The sequence below is a fragment of the Maylandia zebra genome, linkage group LG15, assembly GCF_041146795.1.
Source record: "Maylandia zebra isolate NMK-2024a linkage group LG15, Mzebra_GT3a, whole genome shotgun sequence".
NCBI lineage: Eukaryota > Metazoa > Chordata > Actinopteri > Cichliformes > Cichlidae > Maylandia > Maylandia zebra.
In genome coordinates this window covers 16,274,512-16,295,197 of record NC_135181.1, presented here as the reverse complement: position 1 = coordinate 16,295,197, position 20,686 = coordinate 16,274,512, and the positions used below count along the sequence as shown (strand labels likewise).

Sequence of the window (20,686 nt, the reverse complement as noted above, 5' to 3'; positions counted from 1 at the left end):
CTTCCTCTAATGTGAGGGAAATGACACGAAACTTTAAATGCAAACTTAAAAGTAAAATGCACCAGACACGTAGACAGTCATATCACATTTAAAGAAAATGTATATACAAAGGGGGGAGTGTTCAAAATTACTGATGATAAGTAACCAAATAGTTTGTGGAATCCAATTATTTATTGTGTTGTGTAGTTTAAAATATGTGTGACGCAAAGAAAAAGAGAGTAGCATCATTTTCATATTTTTTTTACTCTGTCGTTTTATTTCTTTATTGTGGTTATTGGATCATCAAAACTTTGTAAAATGCAAAGGCTTAAAAGGTTTTAAAGGGAAAAGGGTTAAGTCAAAAGATAAAAAATAAATTAAGGAGAGAGGAATTCAAAAGAAGGTGCATTCCTACGGTAACTTTAAGTTACTGGGTGTGAATCAAACTCCTGCAGGGAGACTGCTGTGTCACTGGGCAACACTGCATGAAGGGGGTTGTTATCACTAGTGTGGAGCCAAAGCTCAAACTCAGCATTTATCTCCTCTTAAAAACATCTCAAAACTGACATTCAGGAGTCAATCCACACCTGAGCCTTACCTTTAAGGTATCTCTCAGCACGCTCACATTTACCTCTTTCTTTCTTTCTTTCTTTCTTTCTTTCTTTCTTTCTTTCTTTCTTTCTTTCTTTCTTTCTTTCTTATTAATTTCGCCGCTTCCTGGGATGTAAGATATCATATCAGCTCTTATAGCCAAAGATCTATAAAGTTCTGCTTTCGCCAGCCTTCAAGTTAACTTCTCTGGCAGACAGAATATATTTACAAAGAGCGTCTCTTAATCTCTTTGCACTCTGCAACGATCAGCATGATTTCACTGATGCTCACATTTCAAATCAGCCTCAACTCAAACAATGAACAGAAGTTACATCTGTTCAACATAGATTTTGTGGCAGATGGGAGCAATCGATGTCTAAGGAGTAACAGATCATGACAAAACCCCACAAACACTGCAACACTTATTAAAAAGTAGGATAATTTGTATATATTTCATATATGGCATGATTACTCTAAATTATTAGCTCCCCGTGGGCCCATAGATAATAACTATGCTAAAACAAAACACACGTTGTTCAAGTCCTTGCATACTCTTACTAAGCAAATCCAATTCAGCCAATTTTTTTATACCTATAAAGTTTAAAAGGCCCTCTGGCATGAGTCAAAACACTCTTAATCGCCTTTTTAAAATAATTCCTCCTGTCATTCCTAAATGTGGACACTGGAGGACGCCAGAGACGATTGGCTTCATTCAGCTCTGTCCATGGTGCTGAAATTCTAGCGGGTTCGCTATATTTCTAATCAGACTCTATAACAACAACAATAATAACACTAATCATAAAAAAAATCCTCTATTCTGTCTTTTGCGCTTCTGCATTTAACCTTACATTACAAAACTATTGGTTAGTGAAGACCTTCATTGTTTTTGGCTTCTTTATTTCTCTTTCTCGATGTTGATGGTTCTGTGGGGTGTGCAGAAAGATAATGCATCTTAGACTAAATTTCTCATGTTTTTTTCACACTGGGGCATCTTAAATTAAATATAGTGCGTGGTTATGTTCTTTAAAAATATATATATACTTTAAGGATCACTGCACAACCTCTGCCCCGGATATCTCATCTAAAATTTGCGTAAGTTCTTATTTAACATAATTAAAACTGCTCGAAAAAACAGCACTTTAACCACGTTCGCCACATGTAATTTCGTTGCTCTCAGGTTTGATGGGATCCCATTTTTCCTGATTAAATGCGTGTCTCGGTTTTCAGTTTCATTCGAGGTGTCCTTATCTACGTTTTTATATAATTTCCTTTCTGTGGAGACGAGCAACGGCCTTGGTGTGCATTTTCAGAAACATTAATAAATAAATTCCACTCGTTAGTATGCAGTGACTTATTCAGTGTCGGAACAGTTGGAGTTTCCGCCCACGAACGGGGTCTGTGGATCAATAGCTACCACTCTGGGGACTTTCTGGTTAAAGTTGTGTCCGCTAAATATTTCCTGGGCTGTTTGGCTGGTTTCCATTCTCTCGACAGATGCAATGTGACACACTGCACCCACGGACCGTGTGAAAGTATAACCTGTTACCTGGCGCCACACCTGCATTTAACAAAAGATAATTAGCCCGTAGCCGGTGTGTCTGCTTCTCAGCAAGCGCATTTTATCCTGCACTCTACTCACTATTTGGTGTTTGGATTTGTTGTATTGTGCGATTGAAAAAAGCTGAGATCTAAATAATCCCATTAACAAACATTCATGCTGTTTATCCAGCGTGCGGCTGCTGCGCAATCAGTTTGCTTCTGCCTCCTTTTTGACGCATTGGATTTAAAGGCGAAGCAGCGGAGTTAGATTTAGAGTTGGAGTTATATATGGCTGCCTTTTTGTAGCTGTTTGGTAATGTAGGATACCCAAGAAGAAGAAGAAATGACTGTTATTGATTGGCTCTGTGCCTTTCGTTAAATTTGGGATACGGGACGAAGAAAGGCAAATTTGTCCCGAGACACCCGAAGAAGAAACCCGCCGGACGGACAGTCGGGGCCAAACTGGAAGGCGTCCAGCTGGTAGGCTGAGCAGGTAGGATGAATGAAACTGGAGCTATGACTGCGTGTGAAAGGCGACTGGTTAGATATAACAACCAAAATGGCTTGATAAACTGCACGGTTTTTTTTCTCCATGGATGCAGAAAAACATGAGCCAAACTTCACTGATAAACAGAGCTATTCAAAAATGCGAAGCTTTTTAGAAACGAGATTGAGAGACAGACAATTTTCGAGACACGTTCATCAATTAGAGGCTTCATTCTTTAACACGGCACACAATTCATTAAGCTGCGCAATGATTTAGGAGTTTAATAGGTCGGGCTGGTAGAGTTAGTTATCCTGTATAGCCCTGTGGGTAATACAGCTGTGTGAGTCATTTGAAATGGACCGTGTCTGTCACATTATATCTTGCATGCCGAATAAACTTGAATAGTGTTCCAGTGTGTGAACAAATCTCCGTTTTCGGTTCGTGTGTGTTCTCCTCCCCCTTCTCCAAGGAAGCCTTAAATTGCTTGATTATTCAATGGGGTTTAGTTCATTCTTCATGGCAGAGACGCAGCCACGTGCTAAACATGACAACCTCATTCTGCTGCCGTGGAGTTGACAGACAAGATGCTGCTATGCTTTGGGCACCACACATTCGTGTTGCCTTACTTCACATTAGCCAGCTGACCAGGATAATGAAAGCTATGCAAAGGCAAATTTACTGGAGGCTAGTTTTATTGGACAAATGTAATAGCTTCTGTAGTTTTTGGAAACTGTTACTAAAGGGCTTGGGACTAGAATTCCTGGACTTCTGTTGTTGTGCTCATCAAATGGTCAGGACTGAGTCATACTCATGAAAACCGTGTTTATTTATTTTTGGCCAGTCAACAGAGAGCCTCACAAAGCAGGACACAGTGAGGGCAGTTGGGATAGCCTATCAAGATATCCACCCCTGCTGGATCATGGGTAACCACAATGGCAAAGACAGCCATGTCCCTACAGGTAACTCAGCATCCAATAGTCCAATTTCAAAACACATTAGAGAAATTATTTATAAAATACTGTGTATAAGTTTCAGGCTTTGTATTTTTTTTTTTTTGTAACTGTCTTGTTTCTTCTGATCATTATTTCTAAGTCTGACTATTTTTAGACTGTTGGTACGACAGGTCCAGGAAACTGTCAGCTCCACTTCATCTCTTTGTCTCCTCTGTATTTCCAAGTGTGAAAAATAAACTGTCAAAGAGACGGCACGAGAAAGACAGTCGGTTACTTTTACTTTGTGAGACAGCACGGCAGCTGGGGCTCTCGCACTGAAGAGGGCGTCAATCAAAACATTTGTGCTTGTTGTGCTTCCACATTACCAAAGGATGAAAACAGGGTGACTACAGAAAGTGAACGCTTATGGAGACATTTGCATGAAGGAGTTCATTTTCTGTGCCATTCACTCACTATAACAGGTTTTAACACTCCCGTTAAACAAAGATCAGACAAAGAATGTTCCATTATATTCCCCCAGTAACCATTTTAATTTATTTATAGTTATTATTTTAACCAAAGCTCAATGTTTTGTCTAAAGCAGCAGAAAATGTGTTTGGAACTGTTTTAGTAAACTCAAAATAAATACTAATTTAAGGACAACCACTTACAAAAAAAAAATGTAAATGTGTCAGTGAGGATGCTTTGCATTTTATAGACTCACTCTTTTCAAACCAAACTAAATTCTGGTGTCGGGCCCTGTATGATCAAAAACCATATTTCAGCAAACAAAATGATGGATCAGCATGACAGTGAAATAGAAACCACATCCAGTAAGATTCAGTAAAAGTTGGGATCAGAGTTTTAGCTTCTTCAGCCCTTCAGTATCCTTGAATTCAAAGTGTCACATTTGGCTGAGCTAATGTGTGAAATTTGACTTTACAACTTTATAGGTCTAGTCTTTTTGTCTCTTGGCTGTCAGTATGCAGGAATTCAGCTCATGCTAGAGGATGAGAATAGCTTCCCCATGGTAGCTGAGCATACTACATCATGCTGCTGCCAGGGAAATGATGAGTCTGCAGAATCCTGCAGCACAACACAAGGACAAGGAGGGGAAAGCTTAAAAAGATCAGAGTCAAAGGAGGCGAAGATCCATGTAGCCTGCCAAAATTTCCACACCATAAACAGGATAATATCAACATCACAGAGAAATCCAGTAGCTCTAACATTAGTTATCAGCAACAGATGACACACTAGTGGATATTTCCTGATTTGACACATAACTAAAATGCTAATAATGCATTAGCAAAATCATCATTCTGCTCTCAAGGTGTCTTTTTAGAGATTTTTTTTTAATGTGTTTATATTTTGGTTTGTTTTTTTGGTTTGTTTTTTTTTCTGCAGCTCTTTATAATATAGTCACATTTTGGCTGCAGTGAGGAGCAGCTCTATGATCAGGGTAAAAATTATCTCTCTTCCTGGATCTTGCCACATGGGGGAACAGCCTGCATTTGCCAGCCAAGATATTGGCAGGGGAGGTTTTTTGCTGCATCAGTCTGCCGAGGATAGTAAATAAGGAAGCAGGCAGCGAGGCTTACATCTGCAGTGAGGAAAAGAAGAGGGGTGGCTTTGCAATCGGCACATTTTTTCAACAGATTTCAGGACAGTGCCATTTTTCTCCTTTACCTATTTATTTCCCTCCTCTCAGGTTCTCCTTTAGATTTCTTCCAAACGCCTCCTACCACACCCTCACAGGCAGAGCTGACTGTCATGGCCTTATCCTCTGCAGCTTCCTCTGATAAGGCACAAACTCCTCCAGCAGCTGGCAGCACCACCCCCTCCACCACCTCTCCATTCACAGAGTGGACACAGCGGCTGTCGGCTCCCTCAGAATGGGCTGTAATCAGCGTTGACAGCGTCGCTGCCTTAGAGACAAATGTGAGCGATGCAGCAGCGAGAAATGAGGCAGCGGTGGGCAGTCCGGCCACTCCAGTACCGCTGCCTTTGTCCAGAGGTTCGCCTTCAGAGCCTTGTTCGAATGAGAGAGACAGCGGGCTGGAGCCACAGGCTACAGCAGAGAGAGCTGGAGAGGAGATGACCTTGGTTTTACTCAGTCTAATGGAGCACTACAGGGCCTCACTGGGCCTAACACCCAGCACTGATATTACCACAGGAGCAGTAGGTATGCCCTCTGTCATCACCTGTTTTGTTTGTTTGTTTTTTTTAAGTGTGCTGTCACTGACACATCAGAGATGTGTGGTGATGAGAAAGGAAGCAGAAAGTCTTTGTAGTTAAAGATTACATATATATTGTTAAAGAAGTACGTGCTCATAATAAACGTGGAAAAAGTTTCAAATAATGAAATCTGCATGCGAAGGATCAAAAAAGCTCAGGCTTCACACTCCTCCCAACACTTGTTTTCAGGCAGTTTTTTTTTCTCCACTTCTATATCTGTATGATATTAAAGAGATGCAATATCCTCAATATGGTCTTCTCCAGCACAATGGTATGTAAGCACAAAGGCCCCACCTACCTACTGTTAAAACCTTGTGTTTATAAAAAGCAGCAAATCAGAAAAAGCTGACTTAAAAAGAAAAACCTAGTCCCAGGATAAAATATGGAACTGAAACTCAAACGTGGAATATGGCCAAAAAAAAAAAAAATGGTATGACTCCAGGAGCTATCCATCATAGTTATAAGTGGTTTAAATATCATCATCACCTACTAAGTGTCATGTGGAAAATTGATTATTAACAGCAGCATAATATGCAGTAACTTAAAGGGACAGTTTTGTGATATGGTTGTTTTGTTTTCTAACTCGTGTGTCAGAGCTGCTTCGGCATTTGATAGCAGAAAGAGAAGAGCTGGTTGAAGAGGTGGAGACCCTGAAGGAGACACTCAGGGTGAGTTGTTGGTCTACAGGTTGCAGACAGTGAGCTTGCTAATTATTTAGCATTCAGAGCTGTGTTTTCATGCAGCATTTAGTACTGCATTTGTCTAATTCTGTGCACTTATTTCTGTTTTAAATGTCATGTGACATCATTGCAACATTCATATTCCAACAGCTCTGGTCAGACTTAAATTCAGTCACACGGTACTGACTAGTAGACAGATATTTATGTAGTAATGACAAATGGAGAGCAAGCCTTAACGTGGAATTACAGTGTTTCTTTGTTCCTCAGACAGAGAGGTTGGAGTGGCAGCAGTTCCAGTGTGACCTACAGGTCGCTGTGTCTGTTGCCGACCGGCTCCGGGTTGAGTCAGAGCAGGCTCTGGGTTCACTCCAGGAGAGCCACAGGACTGTAAAGGAGCAGCTGGCACAGGCCCTCAGCAAACAGCAGGATACGGACCGAGAGCTAGAGAGGCTCAAAGCTGAACACAAAGACGCCTGCTGCAAACTGGCTGAACTGGAGAAGCAGCAGCAGCAGGATCGAGCCGAGCTCGATGCCCTCAGAGGTCAAACGTATAAAGATGCAGATAAACCAGACTCTGAGGAGCAGCAGGAGGAAATGCTTGAAGTTACAGAGGAAGCTGAAGCAGGGACAGAAGCTCATGAAACAAATCAAGAGGTGGATGCTACAGAAAAAGGCTGTGATCCTGAGGAGACGAGGGAATCAGAAAATGTGCAGCTGAAAGGGAAAGGGGTGGCAGAGGCATACATTCGCAGTTTGACTGCCCTGGAGAAGAAGAAAGGTGACGGACGTGGACAGAAAGATCCCAGAAAGATTGTGATGCTCTCTGAGAGATCCTGGTGAGTCTGCATAAAAGCTCAAACTGTGGTCTCCTTGTTGCGACAAAATCTAATCCAACACAAAATTGTTGTCTTCTTAGGAGTCTCTCTCGTCTCCCGCTTCCAACAGACTCTTTAAATCCAAATGGGGCTTCAAAAAACTCGAGTACAACATTGCCACTGTGCAAGGTATAACACGTTTACACTATTGTGATATACTGGGAGACACTGAGATGATCGATGTCATCCCATGTCGAATGAAATGTCAAATATGCCATTACTTAACTGTTTCAGAAAGAAGAGCCGACAAAAGGGAGGCGGATGGACCGAATTTTACAGAGGCAGGACAGCTGGTCGAGCTTTTACACAGGTGTGCTTCAGTCTCCCGAATCACCGTTAACCAAACCATAGCATCTTGTTTTATTACAACTGTCTGCATTTGTGTGATGCAGGAAAACAGGATGACGAACAAAGCTCAGATTCCTTCAAGTGAGTGGCTGATAAACCTCATATATTGTTGGTAAAGATGATGCTGATGTCTTTGTGTGGAAAGAGAGGTTGGCAAGCATTTGTGGAAAAATAACCAAAAACACACTGATACAATTGGCATTTTTCAAGTCTTTGAGCCAAAAACAGTTAAAACTGACCCATATGACTTTTATATTTGTATGACTTTAGAATCGATTTGTGTGTTTGTCCGATTACACTTTTTTTCACTCGTGTTCTCAGGTTAAATGACTGAAACAGTTTGCAGTGAATGAGCAATTCGCAGTTAAAATGTTTCTCCATCTTCAGACCTCGGGATGGTTTCAGTGCTCTGCTGAGGCGCCATGGTGGCTCCAGGAGAAACTCCCTGTTGCGCTGGTGCCAAACTCGCACTCAAGGTTATAAGGTCAGAGAAGAGAACTTGAGCATTGCTGAGCTATATGAAGTCATGTGACTCTTTGTAACAAGTTAAATTCAGACAAATTGCAAATAATGTTTTGTGGCAGAATATTGAGATCACCAACTTCAGCAGCAGCTGGGAAGATGGTTTGGCGTTCTGTGCTGTTTATCACACCTATTTACCAACTCTCATCCCCTATGACAGCCTGAACCCAGCTGATAAGGTAAAACTCAAAACGCAATGATCTCACGAGAGAAAAGAAAGCACTCTTTAATTTCCATCTGCTGTCCCCGGACAGTTAAGCACAATATTAAATGACCTATAAAATACAAATACATACCAAAGACACCAGATTAAATTTGAATAGTAAACTCAAATGTGCAATGCTTAACACAATACAGCACAAAGTCTGTAAAGTTTCAGGGATATTAATCTGTCCAGTTAGGAAATATAAACCACTGTGAATCCATTTCACCTCCTTCTGTGCAAATTAAGTCACAAGGTGGACTGGAAAGGCAACAAAAAGACCGATCCCACAAATGGGAATGATTGTGGTGGCCAACATTGCTCTCGCTTGACCAATTATTCTCTAGTTACCTTTTTTTTTTTTTTTTTTTTTTTTCCTTCTCTTTTCTCTAATGTCCTTGCCACTACTGGTAGCATAAGACAGTACCTATTGTTCCTATTCAGGTTGCACAGTTAGTCCAGCTACTCCAGGATGGCACAACCATATGTGCCGCCACGAGAAGGTTTCCTGTGTCTTTCAGAATAGTCTCACAAATGTGAAGGAAACAGTGGAGAAGAGAGCTGGACAAGGTTGTCCGCACAGTCACAGACCCACAGAGAAGACCTCCAGTCAATGACTGGCAGCATTACCTTATCTTCACACTCCTTCACATGTGCTCAGTGTGAACCTACTCTCATCTCTGAAGAGAACTGGGTGCAAATGGCGAGCCTCAATAGGTCTTTGTTGTGCTGGACACGAGTCCCACTAAAGGACGCCGGGCGTTCAAATCACCCCCATGGTCTCGGTCTCTGTAAGTTTGGTGAGAAACGTATACAAAGGGTTGCTGGAAGTCTGTCTCCTTCTGTTCCTTCTCACACAAAGGAGTAGATACAAGTCCATCTGATGGTTTGGTGCCCTTTATGACCCTCCTACAGCTCTCTGTGTGACAGACACGCGGTTATACATGTGGAACCTGAATAGTCCATATGTGCTATCTTAATCCTACTTGTCATCTAAAATGCAAAAATAAGGGCTATGAAGTATATTTGCATTTACACATTCATGTCTGTAAATGTTCATACAAAACGTGTCTTTATTTTTACAGAAGGCAAACCTGAAGCTTGCTTTTAAGACAGGAGAGAGTGTCGGGATCTCTGCCACACTAGTGAGACATTTTTGTTCTTCTTGTTCAACTCAGATTTGTGTGTTTTACACAAATAGCTCAACTTTAACATTATTATTCTTTATCTGCTTTTTAAAACTTCCTGTTTATCCTATGTGGCAGACAGTGGAGGAGATGCTGAAGGCAGAAGGACCAGACTGGCAGAGGGTCTTGGGATATGTCGAAAGTATTTTCCGCCACTTTGAGATGTGAAGTCTTCCGCCTTCGTTTTTTATTTCTATAATTATGAATCAGGAGCTGAACCACGGAGACACAAGACGGAGCTCAGCTCTCTAAACTAAAACACGCTGGCAATACTGGACTCCATGACTTAAGTTTAGGTACCAGAACAATCTTTTTCACAGAAACAAGTGGAAGAAACTAAATAGCATTTCACTATCTGAGCCATTTAAAAAAAAAAAAAAAAAAAAAAATCTTAAACATGCACAGAAGTTATTCTGGATCTGAATACCTGGCTCGATGAATGTGCACAAGACACAAATCTAAATATGCCAGAAAGACTGCACACTGAACTACTTCCACATAAACTGGGTGCCATCTGCACTGGTTTTGCACAGTTTGCCTTGGTGAAGGGGAAAAAAAGCACTTTTGGAAATGTAGTGTAGGTTCCAGAATCTGGGTCACTTTATTTATCTCGACTAATATTTTTATCCTGAACTTCTTCTGCCACAATATGTATTTATGCATCAAAGCCTAAGAGCTGTATAAGGTAGATATGTATTCAGATTTTATATGCTGGAATAGTGATCTTTTAACCCCAAATCCTATATGTAAAAGAAAAATTGCCTTTAATGAAATGTATATATGTAAATACATGTAATCGATTCAGGTTTGTTTTTTTTAAGTTTTTTTTAAGTTTTTTTTTTTTTAAAGTATGGTAAACACTGGTATATAGATTAACTGCAATAATAAAGCATTTAAATGGAAATGAGGTTTTTTGGGGGGTTTTTTTGCACATTTTCTGCATTAACAATGCACACAGGTTCAGAGAAAACATTTTTAATTTAAACAAAAAAGACATTTGACAGCATATAAAAATGGTACAAAACATGGCATCAAAGGAAATGATTAAGGTTAAGAAAGTGGTCATGGTGTAACATGTGACAAATAAATACAGAACAGTAAAGAAAAGCAATAATTAAGCAAGGGTACTTGAGATTAAACTGGAAAAGTTGTGTTGTCTTTCTTGGAATATTTAGTGTTTTTAAACAATAACCGCTCCACATAAAGACAGAACTGTTGACGGCATGCTGGATCTGCTCATAACTGCACTGTATTCCAAAGTTTAAATGGAAGTATCCTTGCGAACAATGGATGGAAGTAATATTTCCTATGAAGCTGGAATGGCGCCTCCTATAGGTGGTGTTGAAAGTGGCGGTAGGAGAAGAGATTTCAGTTTAGCAGACATGGCTGCGATTTCTGGGTCCTGGGTTTCATACATCTTGACCAGTCGGGCAAATTTAAGGACACCTGAAAGGGAAGCAGATGATCAGCATGACAAATTATATCATCTCCCCAGAATGACATGCAGCCTGTAACCAGTACAGACTGGAAGTTTCCATCGAAAGGGATCTATTACAGTTTGTTACTGACTTTTTTGGATTCTCCTAGAACAGATTTCTATTTCAACTCGTCTTCCTTTAAAGCAACTCCCTTTTGATTGGCTGCACCTTGCAGACAGGAAATTTAAACCACAAGTAGGCGGGGCATCTGTGCTGTGTGCCTGAATTGACCTCATTAAACCCGAGCCTTGGGCTCCCAGGGATTACTTATACATACACTGATTTTATTATTTAAAACTTTGGACATGTTTAATTTTAAAAAATTCCCTGTGTGTGATTAAAAATTGAGGCCCATTTAAAATATGTCATTTAGTATCTATAAAAAACAGTGATGTGCATATGTTTGTGACACTGTAGTGAGGATGATATTAGTTTTGATAATAATGAACTCAGTAGGTGGAATATAAGTGTTTTAAAGACACTGTCTGGCTTTGTTGTTGCATCTTAAAGCTCCTCTGTGGATTCAGGCGGTCTCATCTGCTGCCGTCTTTGTACCTAATCCCATAACAATTTCATTATTTTTCCATCGAGCCTCTGTCTGAGCTATGCAATCTGTTGCAAGCCTCCTAGTTATAACTGTCTTTATGTCTCGGGTAGTTGATCAGACATCTCTCCAATGTGTGACTGGTATACATCTAAAGTGACTACAACCCTGCAAAGTTTGGTTTCTGTAACAGCATTGTGTGGGAGATTTAAGGTGATGTCTTTAGAGATAGAAAACGATAAGAAACGTTTAGATGAGAAACAAATATGATTTATAAATGCAGCATTTATTTGTTCTTCTTTGAGTAGTTTAATGTCCAATTCATACATTTAAGACCCAAATTAAATTATATGAGTACTCTGCGTCATATCAGCCAACACTAATTAGCACCGGTGGGATCATTTGTTCTAGTCTGAACGGTGTCTTAAAATTATTTGAACTTTAGAGTAGTTTCTATTGTTTTAAGCCTTCAGAGAATAATGTCTTACACTTGGTACTTTAACTCAGAGAAAGGAACCTGCTGTCCTGAAAAAAATTCCACAGATAATCTTACTACTATGGTTGGCTCTTTGGACAGAGTTCATCCCTAATCATCTCAAAACCGGGGGGATTACAATAATTTTTTTTTTCTACAAAAACTAAATGGGAGGCCAGCAGTGGGCGAGCTGCTTATTTTCACAGTACACTGTTTGCACTTTTTCTCTAACCTAGCAAAGAGCAGGCTGCCACCTATAACAACACCACTGACCTCCAGGAGTACGCAGAGACTGTTACTGCCTACATCTACAAGTGTATTGAGGATGTAACAGTCACGAAAACCATAACTGTCCGGGCAAATCAAAAACCATGGATGACAGGAGAGGTCTACAGGCTGCTGAAAGCTAGGAATGTTGCCTTCAGAGATGGAGACGAGGCGAGCCTGAGAACAGCTAGGGCCAACCTTTCCCGTGGCATCAGAGAGGCTAAGAGACAGTACTCCAGGAAAATATCTCATCACTTCAAAGACAGCAGAGACTCACGGAGCCTGTGGCGGGGCATTCAGACCATCACAGATTACAAGCCCCCACCACAGACCTGTGATAGCACTATCCCCCTGCTGAACGAGCTGAATACTTTCTTTGCTCGCTTTGAAGTCCAAAACAGCACCACTGCACAGAAGACCCCACCCCCTCCTGGTGACCAGGTGATGACTCTGTCCCCGGACAGCGTGAGGAGATCCCTCAGCAGGATCAATGCACGTAAAGCTCCGGGTCCTGACAACATTCCTGGTCGTGTACTGAGAGACTGTGCAGTGGAACTCACTGATGTCTTCACAGACATCTTCAACATATCACTCATCCAGGCTGTCGTCCCCACATGTTTTAAAGCCACCACAATCATTCCGGTTCCAAAAAAGTCATCTCCCTCCTGCTTTAATGACTATCGTCCTGTTGCACTTACTCACATCCTGATGAAGTGCTTCGAACGACTAGTCATGCAACACATCAAGACTGTCCTGCCCCCCTCCCTGGATCCCTTCCAGTTTGCGTATCGGCCCAACCGCTCAACCGATGATGCCATCTCCACTGCACTCCACTCAGCACTCACACACCTGGACAAAAAAGACTCATATGTTCGAATGCTGTTCATAGATTTCAGTTCAGCATTCAACACTATAATCCCCCAACAGCTCACTCAAAAACTGGTCCAGCTGGGGCTCAACACCTCACTGTGCAACTGGCTGTTGGATTTCCTCACGGGAAGACCTCAAGCAGTACGGGTTGGCAGTAATACATCCAGCACCATCATTTTAAACACGGGGGCCCCGCAGGGATGTGTGCTGAGCCCCCTCCTCTTCACTCTGCTGACCCATGACTGCACTCCATCATATAGCTCCAACCTCTTCATCAAGTTTGCGGACGACACAACGGTGGTGGGTCTCATTAGCAACAGGGATGAGACCGACTACAGAAGTGAGGTGAGACGCCTGGCCACGTGGTGTGTTGACAACAATCTCTCTCTGAATGTGGAGAAGACGAAGGAGATTGTTGTGGACTTCAGGAGAATGCACACCCAACATGCTCCTCTGACCATTGACGGAGCGTCTGTGGAGAGAGTGAGCAGCACCAAGTTCTTGGGTGTGCACATCACAGAGGATCTCTCCTGGACATACAACACCACAGCACTGGCCAAGAAATCACAGCAGCGTCTCTTCTTTCTCCGCAAACTAAGAAGAACAGGAGCACCAGCCCCCATCATGCACACTTTCTACAGAGGCACCATCGAGAGCATCCTGTCGAGCTGCATCACTGTGTGGTTTGGAGCCTGCAATGCGTCCTGTCATAGAACCCTCCAACGCATAGTGAGGGCTGCAGAGAGGATCATTGGTGTCTCTCTCCCCTCCCTCCAGGACATTTACAGCACCCGTCTCACTAAAAAAGCCCTTTGCATAGCGGCTGATCCCACGCACCCAATGCAAAGCTTCTTCAAGCTGCTGCCGTCAGGGAGGAGACTGCGGAGTCTCCAGGCCAGGACCAGCAGACTGAAGGACAGCTTCATCCATCAGGCTGTCAGGAAGCTTAACTCCCTTCCGATTCTGCCCCCTCTCCCCTCTTCTCCTCCATGGTCTCACTGAACTCTGTCTCACACACACACACACACACACACACACACACACACACACACTCTCTGACTCACTCACTGGCCTGCACCAGTTACCAGTCACTTTGTGGAGCATTGGACTGCCATTACCTCATAAGACTTTGTTGTTACACTATCTCTTACCGTATATTACTAAATCTCCATTTGCACTATTTGCCTATTTGCACTACTCTGCCTGGTTTACACTCAATGTCATTTACCCTTACTTGAATATTGTATATCGTATATTGCATAGCTTTCTTGTTATACGTAAAATTGTATTGTATTTATTTAAATTTTTACTTTTTAATTATTTTATTTGCATTTTTTAATCACTCTCTTATATTTAAATGTTCATTTGCTATTTCATCTAGGGTTTGAGAGTAACGAAATTTCTATTCTCTGTATGTCCTGTACATGTGGCAGAATTGACAAATAAAGTTGACTTGACTTGACTTGAAGAGCAAAACCAAGCACATTTTTAGTTTTAAGATACAAAAAAGCTCACCTTCCCCCTCATTGTTGAATCCGTAGGCTTTGATAACCTCTTGTTGAATTTGGGTGGCCACAGGGAGCACAAGCTGCAGCATCTTGCCCATGTCGTTGCAGGCGCTCTCTCTGGCCTCCTCCATCCGTGCGGCATTCTCCGGTACTGAGAATGCCTGGATCACCTCGCTCAAAACCACTGTGAAAAAAAAGCTTTTTTAGTAGCTGCTCCACAAAGTAAAAAAAACCCAACCTTTTCCTGACATTGCTGCACATTTTAGAAGAAATTATCAACTTAATTAATCTCAGCTCTGCTTTTCGCAGGTGATGTGGTTCTGTTGGCTCGCACTGGAACAGTTTGCAGCCGAGTGTGAAGCGGTGGGAATGAGATTCAGCACCCTAAATTTTGAGGCCATGGTCCTCAGCTGGAAAAGGGTAGAGTGCCCACTCCAGGTCAGGGATGAGTGGAGGAGTTTAAGTATCTCTGGGTCTTGTTCACGCGTGAAGGGAGAAGGGAGCGGGAGATCGACAGACGGATTGGTGCAGTGATGCAGACGCTGTAGCAGTCCATTGTGGTGAAGAGAGCTGAGTGTAAAAGTGATGCTCCTAATTTACTGGTCGATCTACGTCCCTACCCTCATCTATGGTCACGAGCTTTGGGTAGTGACCTAAAGAACAAGATTGCAGATACAAAGATACAAGTGGCAGAAATGGGTTTCCTCCAAAGGGTGGCTAGCCTCTCCCTTAGTGATAGGGTGAGGAGCTCGGCCATCTGGGAGGGGCTCACAGTAGAGACGCTGCTCCTCCACATTGAAAGAGCCAGTTGAGGTGGTTCGGGCATCTGACAAGGATGCCTCCTGAGCTCCTCGTGGGTGTTCTGAGCATGTCTCACCGGGAGGAGGTCCCGGGGCAGACCCAGGGCGCGCTGGAGAGATTATATGTCTCAGCTGGCCTGGTTTGGTGTTCCTCTGGATAAGCTGGAGGTGGTGGCCGGGGATAGCTAGGTCTGGGCTTCTCTGCTTGGGCTGCTGCCCCGCAGGTCCCGGATAAGCAGAAGAAGAAGGATGGATGGCAGTACAGTAACTAATCTGGAGCCTGAAAATCACCATCACTAATTCTTCTCCTTACTTTTCATGAACAAAGAAAGTGCACCCCATCCAACTCCAGGGCCCTATACTACAAAAAAAGTTCACAACACCCAGGCTATTTTACCGTTATCTAGATTCTCTTATGCTAACACTGGCGATCAGGATAAAAGGTCACACGAAGCTGGTTATCAGCTCAATAAGTTAACCCAGGGTTTCTCTTGTGCGTTAACACAAGAAGGGTGGTATTGGCTGCATCTAACCAATCTAAAAGAGGCATTTCACGGATCATATGACTCTTCTTCCACACAAAATGATCCCTATGAGTGTCACCTAATCCAGAAACTATCAATGCGTGATTAAAAGTCTAGGATGAAAGCTTTAGATTTCGGACACAAAACAGTAAAATAAATATTTTCATTCCAGTTGATTATTTTAACACTGAGTGCGCTCTCAGTCCTGCTGTTTATTTCTAAGGTGATGGCTGTGCATTAGAGCTCTGAAACTTTAAACTGGATCCATTTGAATATTAAAGCTTACTGTCCCACAGCTTAATACTATTATTAATAATATTATTCTGAATAAAGGAGATGTTTACATTGCCATAGTTTATTGCAGATAAAAGTTAAAACCATATTACTGATTGAACAGGCATTCTTTGTGTGTCCTGTGTTCTAGTAGCTGTAATACCACCAGAGTAAAAGATTAGAATTAAGCATAACAGCATTTTATACATTTTCTAAATCACCAAGTTAATCATGCACATTGCCGTTATAATATGACTCACAGGTTGTGCTTCATTCAGTGGTTTTACTAAGGTACACATTAATAAGCTGCACACACAAGCATAGACCAGCATACAATCTATGTTGCAATTAAAACGTGCTGTGAATAAAAGGATCAGTGAATCACGCCGCTTCCAGTTGATTTTAAACTTAAACTCAGAACATAACCCGCTCTTAAAAATGTAAGTTTTTGGTCTCTCAGCTGCAGACTCAGTGCTGTTTAAGGGCTTGAAAGTAAATATTAAATATAAAAACAGAATTCAAACACAGGATTACTACAAATTTGATATGAGGTCATTAAGGACAGTGTAGCCGTCCTGTTTTAGGTTTATATATTACTACTTATTTTATATTACTATTTATTACTCATAAAACAAAAAGCTGTTGTAAAATTGTTTGCTGCCAACACAGAAAACAAGGAATAAGTTGTGTCTAAAAATCTGTATTTATTACTGATGCTCATCAGGGAAACACAGAAACTTTACATCCTACAACTCTCCCCACAGAGTTCTCCCGGGTCTTCCAGGTTAAGTCTACAGCATAAATTACCGTGATGACTTACCTCGGTAAAAAGTGAACCACCTATGTAGTACAGAAAACCTAGGGTTAACCCTGAAGCTACCTGGATAATCCAAAATCCTGCTGACAAGTACAGGTCTCGGTCTTACAAATGCAACGTACGAGTACTTGCCCAGTATTTATTCAGCAACAATATGGACCACCTGGGGAAGAGTAAACAAGTAGAAACGGGAGCTTTTATATATATATAAACCAGCTGTTCCTCTCACCTCTGGTCTGCTCAACTGTCAGAGTGGGCTGCTGTGCTGGAGCTGTGGCCATGTCTGCAGAGAAAACAGAAAGCCACGAAAAAAATAAAGCTACTGTAGACGCACTGATGTAGACAAAATTAAAAACATTTACATTTTGTAATAATAAAAGTAGGAAAATTAAAGGAAGATCGAGGTAGCTTCAAGAATATGAAGCATCTTTGTTTTATTGAAATATATTTTAATGTATAACATAATGATAACTGTTAGCTTGATAAACCAATAAAAAAAATATAGAAACCGCAATAATAGCGCAACGACACGTATATATAAAGGAGACGTGGTGGTTATGTGGTGATTAGCATCTGTCTCCGATCGTTCATTCAGTAGCTTCAGTAGCTTAAAATTTGACGGTTATCAACAGCAACAGCAGCTAAAAATCCATTTATTTATTTACCAAACTAAATGAACATAAAACAGTATAACATTTGGGGAACTCACCTCTACTGAAAACAATCACTAAGCTAGCAACAGAACTGTGAAACTGTCGTAAAACGGGGACTGTTGGAGGCTTCTTGCGACACACCATCCTGCTTTCAGGTAGACGTCGACGTAAAATGTAAACATACCTGTTACTAAGCTAGTAGCAAGTCATCAAACTTAGACTGAAAGTTCGTGTGTGCGAGAGAGATTTACTGTGCTTCGAAGGGCTTATAACTTTAACGTAAGCTTATAGAAGTTGTGAATGAGTTGCTGTCGGTTCTTAATTATCCATGGAGCAAAAGCTGGCAGAGTTCAGAGCCAGACGACAGGCTGAAAAAGCTGCTCAGAAGAGTGAGACTACTGGTTCACAATCCAGAGGGGAGACAGCAGCAGACACCGCTGCTCAGTGTGATAAAACACCCACAGCTGACAGTCTGCAGCCTGAAGACAGGGCACGAAACAACCAGACTGCGACCGACGGCTCTCAAAGCAGCGTAAGAGATAATTTCAATCGGGAAGCTCATGAACTTCCCGATTTAGCTTGTTATTTTAAAGATCGGACTGTGCGTGATAAATAGAGTGCTTCGTCTGCTTTGCACTAATAGTATTGTTTTACAATTGGCAATAATTTAAAAAAGCACACTCACGAACAATGACAAAGTAAACCATCAAATATAACAGTAAACAAACGCACAGACCACATCATTAGTTACACCTGCTAAAAGTGATTTCCATCGTTTCTATTTTTTCATATCTAATATATTTGCCCACACTGGTAAATAGGCTGTAGTCAACAGGATTTACGAAGGGTTTACATATAAAATAAAGAGTTAAATAAAGAAAATGAATTTAAGGTATTTCCATGACGTTATTTCACCTACCCTGTTTTCTACATTGGCCATTTAAAATATCTTCTAATGTTATTGGGGTGTTTTGTTTTGCTTTGTTTTTTACTCAAAATTACTTGATATAATTCACAAAAAGATATGTTTTAGATACTTTTGACAGATTATAGGCCAACAGTATTTACAACAGTGTAAAATAAGCAGTCCTTTTTTTGTCAAGTACCAGAATACACCTTCTGGTATTTCGTTTGAAATCAGGTTGGACCTCCTTTAGCCACCAGAACTGCCTATATTATTTGTGGGATAGATTTAACAAGTTGCTGGAAACAAACAAAATCGCAGAGGTGCTCTATTGGATTGAGGTCTCATAACTGTGGAGGCCATTCGAGGACAGTGAACTCATTGTCTTGTTAACAAACCAGTTTGAGATGATTTGTGGTTGTGACATGTTACCCTGCTGGATAGAGCCATTAGAAGATAGGTAAACTGTGGTCATAAAGGTATGCACTTCTGGGTACCTTGGTTGTAACGATTGGTTGAGTTACTGTTGCCAAAAAAGTGTTGGCTTTTGATGGGATTATCTACAAGAGAACTGCTACCCACTGGATATTTTTTCTTTTTTGAACCATTCTCTCTAAAGATTAGAAATAAATGCCTTTGTGGGAAAAATAATAAAGTAGCTGTATTGATTGCGATGTATTGATTTGGAGATCCAAGCTATTTTTTGTAAGCTCATATTTTTTCTCAGCAGCCAAGGAATACTCACTGTACTGTATATGTTCATTTAATCCCCACTAAGTCATGTACAATTTGTTTCTAAGAAAACTGACATCCTATTGTTTATTTATTTTATCCAGTTTGGTGTATTTGTAGCATCACATGTTTTTATTCTTCTCTTCTTCTTTTTCTGTTGTGTATTCACTATAGGATCGTGGAGACTGGCTGCTGGATAGCGCTCTGGGAAAGTGGCTGGCTTCCCGACAGTTTGTCATTTCTAACATCACTTTACTAAAAGTGCTGCTATGGCTGGTTCTGCTGGGTCTGTTTGCCGAACTGGAGTTTGGTCTCCCCTTTTTTGTCATCTCTCTTTTCTACTGGCTCTATGAAGGACTCCGGAGCCCAGCGCCGCGCAAGCCTGGTGAACTGAGTGCTTATTCAGTGTTCAATCCAGACTGTCAACCTCTGCTGGGTGCTCTAACCGCAGAGCAGCTAGAGGGAGAGATGGGCTACAGACCTCTGGCAAACAGATGACTTGCCTGTGATATGCACATTGACATCAAATATTTAAATTTTCATCTGAAAAATGTTAACTTTTCTCCCATTTTTTTAGTTGCTGCTTCTGTATGCCACATTAAAATGTAACTGGTCAGCCAAAAGTTTTATTTCTGTTTCTACTGTAAACTATTTTGATAGTGTACATCAGTCATATATAATGGCTAAATCATGATGGTGGGTTGGCATGTCTGTAATACAAGTTTTTTTTTTCATTTAAACATGGATGTACTCCTAATTCTCTGATCAATGTGAGTTTATTTGAAAATACAGAAGCCATATTGAGGATTAAAGAAAAAAAAAAAACGGCCTCTACTGAGTCAAATGAACTGATTTTAATTTAACTCAGTAAATGGCTATTTTATTTTATTTTAGGTTTACATCTTAATTTCTTAACTTTACATCTTTGTGTTTTTTCTTTAGCTACTAGAGTAGCTCAAAATAATCTGTTGTATTCTAGGCCTTTAAGCGACCTTACTGCTGATTGGTTGCTCCTGTCAAACAGATGATTGAAAAAGCATGTGGGCACTCACTAGAGATGACCAAGTATGTGGTCTTATTGATATCACACAGGGTCAAGTGTACAACAAGTGCTGAAACCCTGCATTTAAAGCAGCAGCTTTTGGTTCTCAATGATTATTTGTGCAGACACATGAACATCCACTACTGTAATGCTGCATATGACAGAAAATTAGAAGGAGGGAAAAAAAGTACAGATGTCCGATAACAAATTGTGTTTGCGATT

At 41.1% G+C, this 20,686-nt stretch overlaps 3 protein-coding genes across 4 annotated transcripts; 2 read left to right on the top strand and 1 right to left on the bottom strand.

The window, feature by feature from the left end:
- Positions 1-2,096: 2,096 nt before the first annotated feature.
- On the top strand, positions 2,097-9,940 carry LOC101474002 (uncharacterized). 2 transcript variants are annotated; one of them, XM_004550494.6, is made up of 12 exons: positions 2,097-2,602; positions 3,438-3,555; positions 5,237-5,710; positions 6,358-6,431; positions 6,711-7,279; positions 7,360-7,447; positions 7,553-7,628; positions 7,711-7,747; positions 8,054-8,150; positions 8,251-8,367; positions 9,476-9,535; positions 9,656-9,940. In XM_004550494.6, exons 2-12 carry the CDS (start codon positions 3,516-3,518, stop codon positions 9,743-9,745), a joined length of 1,722 nt encoding a protein of 573 aa, XP_004550551.2. In that variant the 5' UTR covers positions 2,097-2,602; positions 3,438-3,515; the 3' UTR covers positions 9,746-9,940. The 2 variants fall into 2 exon arrangements, with proteins under 2 accessions (XP_004550551.2, XP_004550552.2); XM_004550495.6 differs by lacking the exon at positions 3,438-3,555.
- Positions 9,941-10,536: 596 nt separating this feature from the next.
- On the bottom strand, positions 10,537-17,967 carry grcc10 (gene rich cluster, C10 gene). Its single transcript, XM_004550492.4, has 4 exons — positions 17,843-17,967; positions 17,363-17,416; positions 14,727-14,903; positions 10,537-11,023 (listed from the first exon to the last, which is right to left on the bottom strand). The coding sequence occupies exons 1-4, from the start codon at positions 17,928-17,930 to the stop codon at positions 10,884-10,886; spliced, it is 459 nt and encodes a 152-aa protein (XP_004550549.1). The 5' UTR covers positions 17,931-17,967; the 3' UTR covers positions 10,537-10,883.
- Positions 17,968-18,114: 147 nt separating this feature from the next.
- saysd1 (SAYSVFN motif domain containing 1) lies at positions 18,115-20,306 on the top strand. The gene is made up of 2 exons (XM_004550493.4): positions 18,115-18,318; positions 19,597-20,306. Exons 1-2 carry the CDS (start codon positions 18,115-18,117, stop codon positions 19,918-19,920), a joined length of 528 nt encoding a protein of 175 aa, XP_004550550.1. The 3' UTR covers positions 19,921-20,306.
- Positions 20,307-20,686: the final 380 nt, after the last annotated feature.

Excerpts from the sequence above, each read along its gene's own strand:
- LOC101474002 (XM_004550494.6), top strand. The coding sequence starts at position 3,516 with ATGGGTAACCACAATGGCAAAGACAGCCATGTCCCTACAG. Across the intron at positions 7,280-7,359 it reads ATGCTCTCTGAGAGATCCTG|GAGTCTCTCTCGTCTCCCGC; the intron begins GTGAGTCTGCAT and ends TTGTCTTCTTAG. Across the intron at positions 9,536-9,655 it reads TCGGGATCTCTGCCACACTA|ACAGTGGAGGAGATGCTGAA; the intron begins GTGAGACATTTT and ends CCTATGTGGCAG.
- grcc10 (XM_004550492.4), bottom strand. The coding sequence starts at position 17,930 with ATGGTGTGTCGCAAGAAGCCTCCAACAGTCCCCGTTTTACGACAGTTT. Across the intron at positions 17,417-17,842 it reads AGTGATTGTTTTCAGTAGAG|ACATGGCCACAGCTCCAGCA; the intron begins GTGAGTTCCCCA and ends TTTTCTCTGCAG. Across the intron at positions 14,904-17,362 it reads GACAGTTGAGCAGACCAGAG|TGGTTTTGAGCGAGGTGATC; the intron begins GTGAGAGGAACA and ends TTTTTTTCACAG.
- saysd1 (XM_004550493.4), top strand. The coding sequence starts at position 18,115 with ATGGAGCAAAAGCTGGCAGAGTTCAGAGCCAGACGACAGGCTGAAAAA. Across the intron at positions 18,319-19,596 it reads CCGACGGCTCTCAAAGCAGC|GATCGTGGAGACTGGCTGCT; the intron begins GTAAGAGATAAT and ends TATTCACTATAG.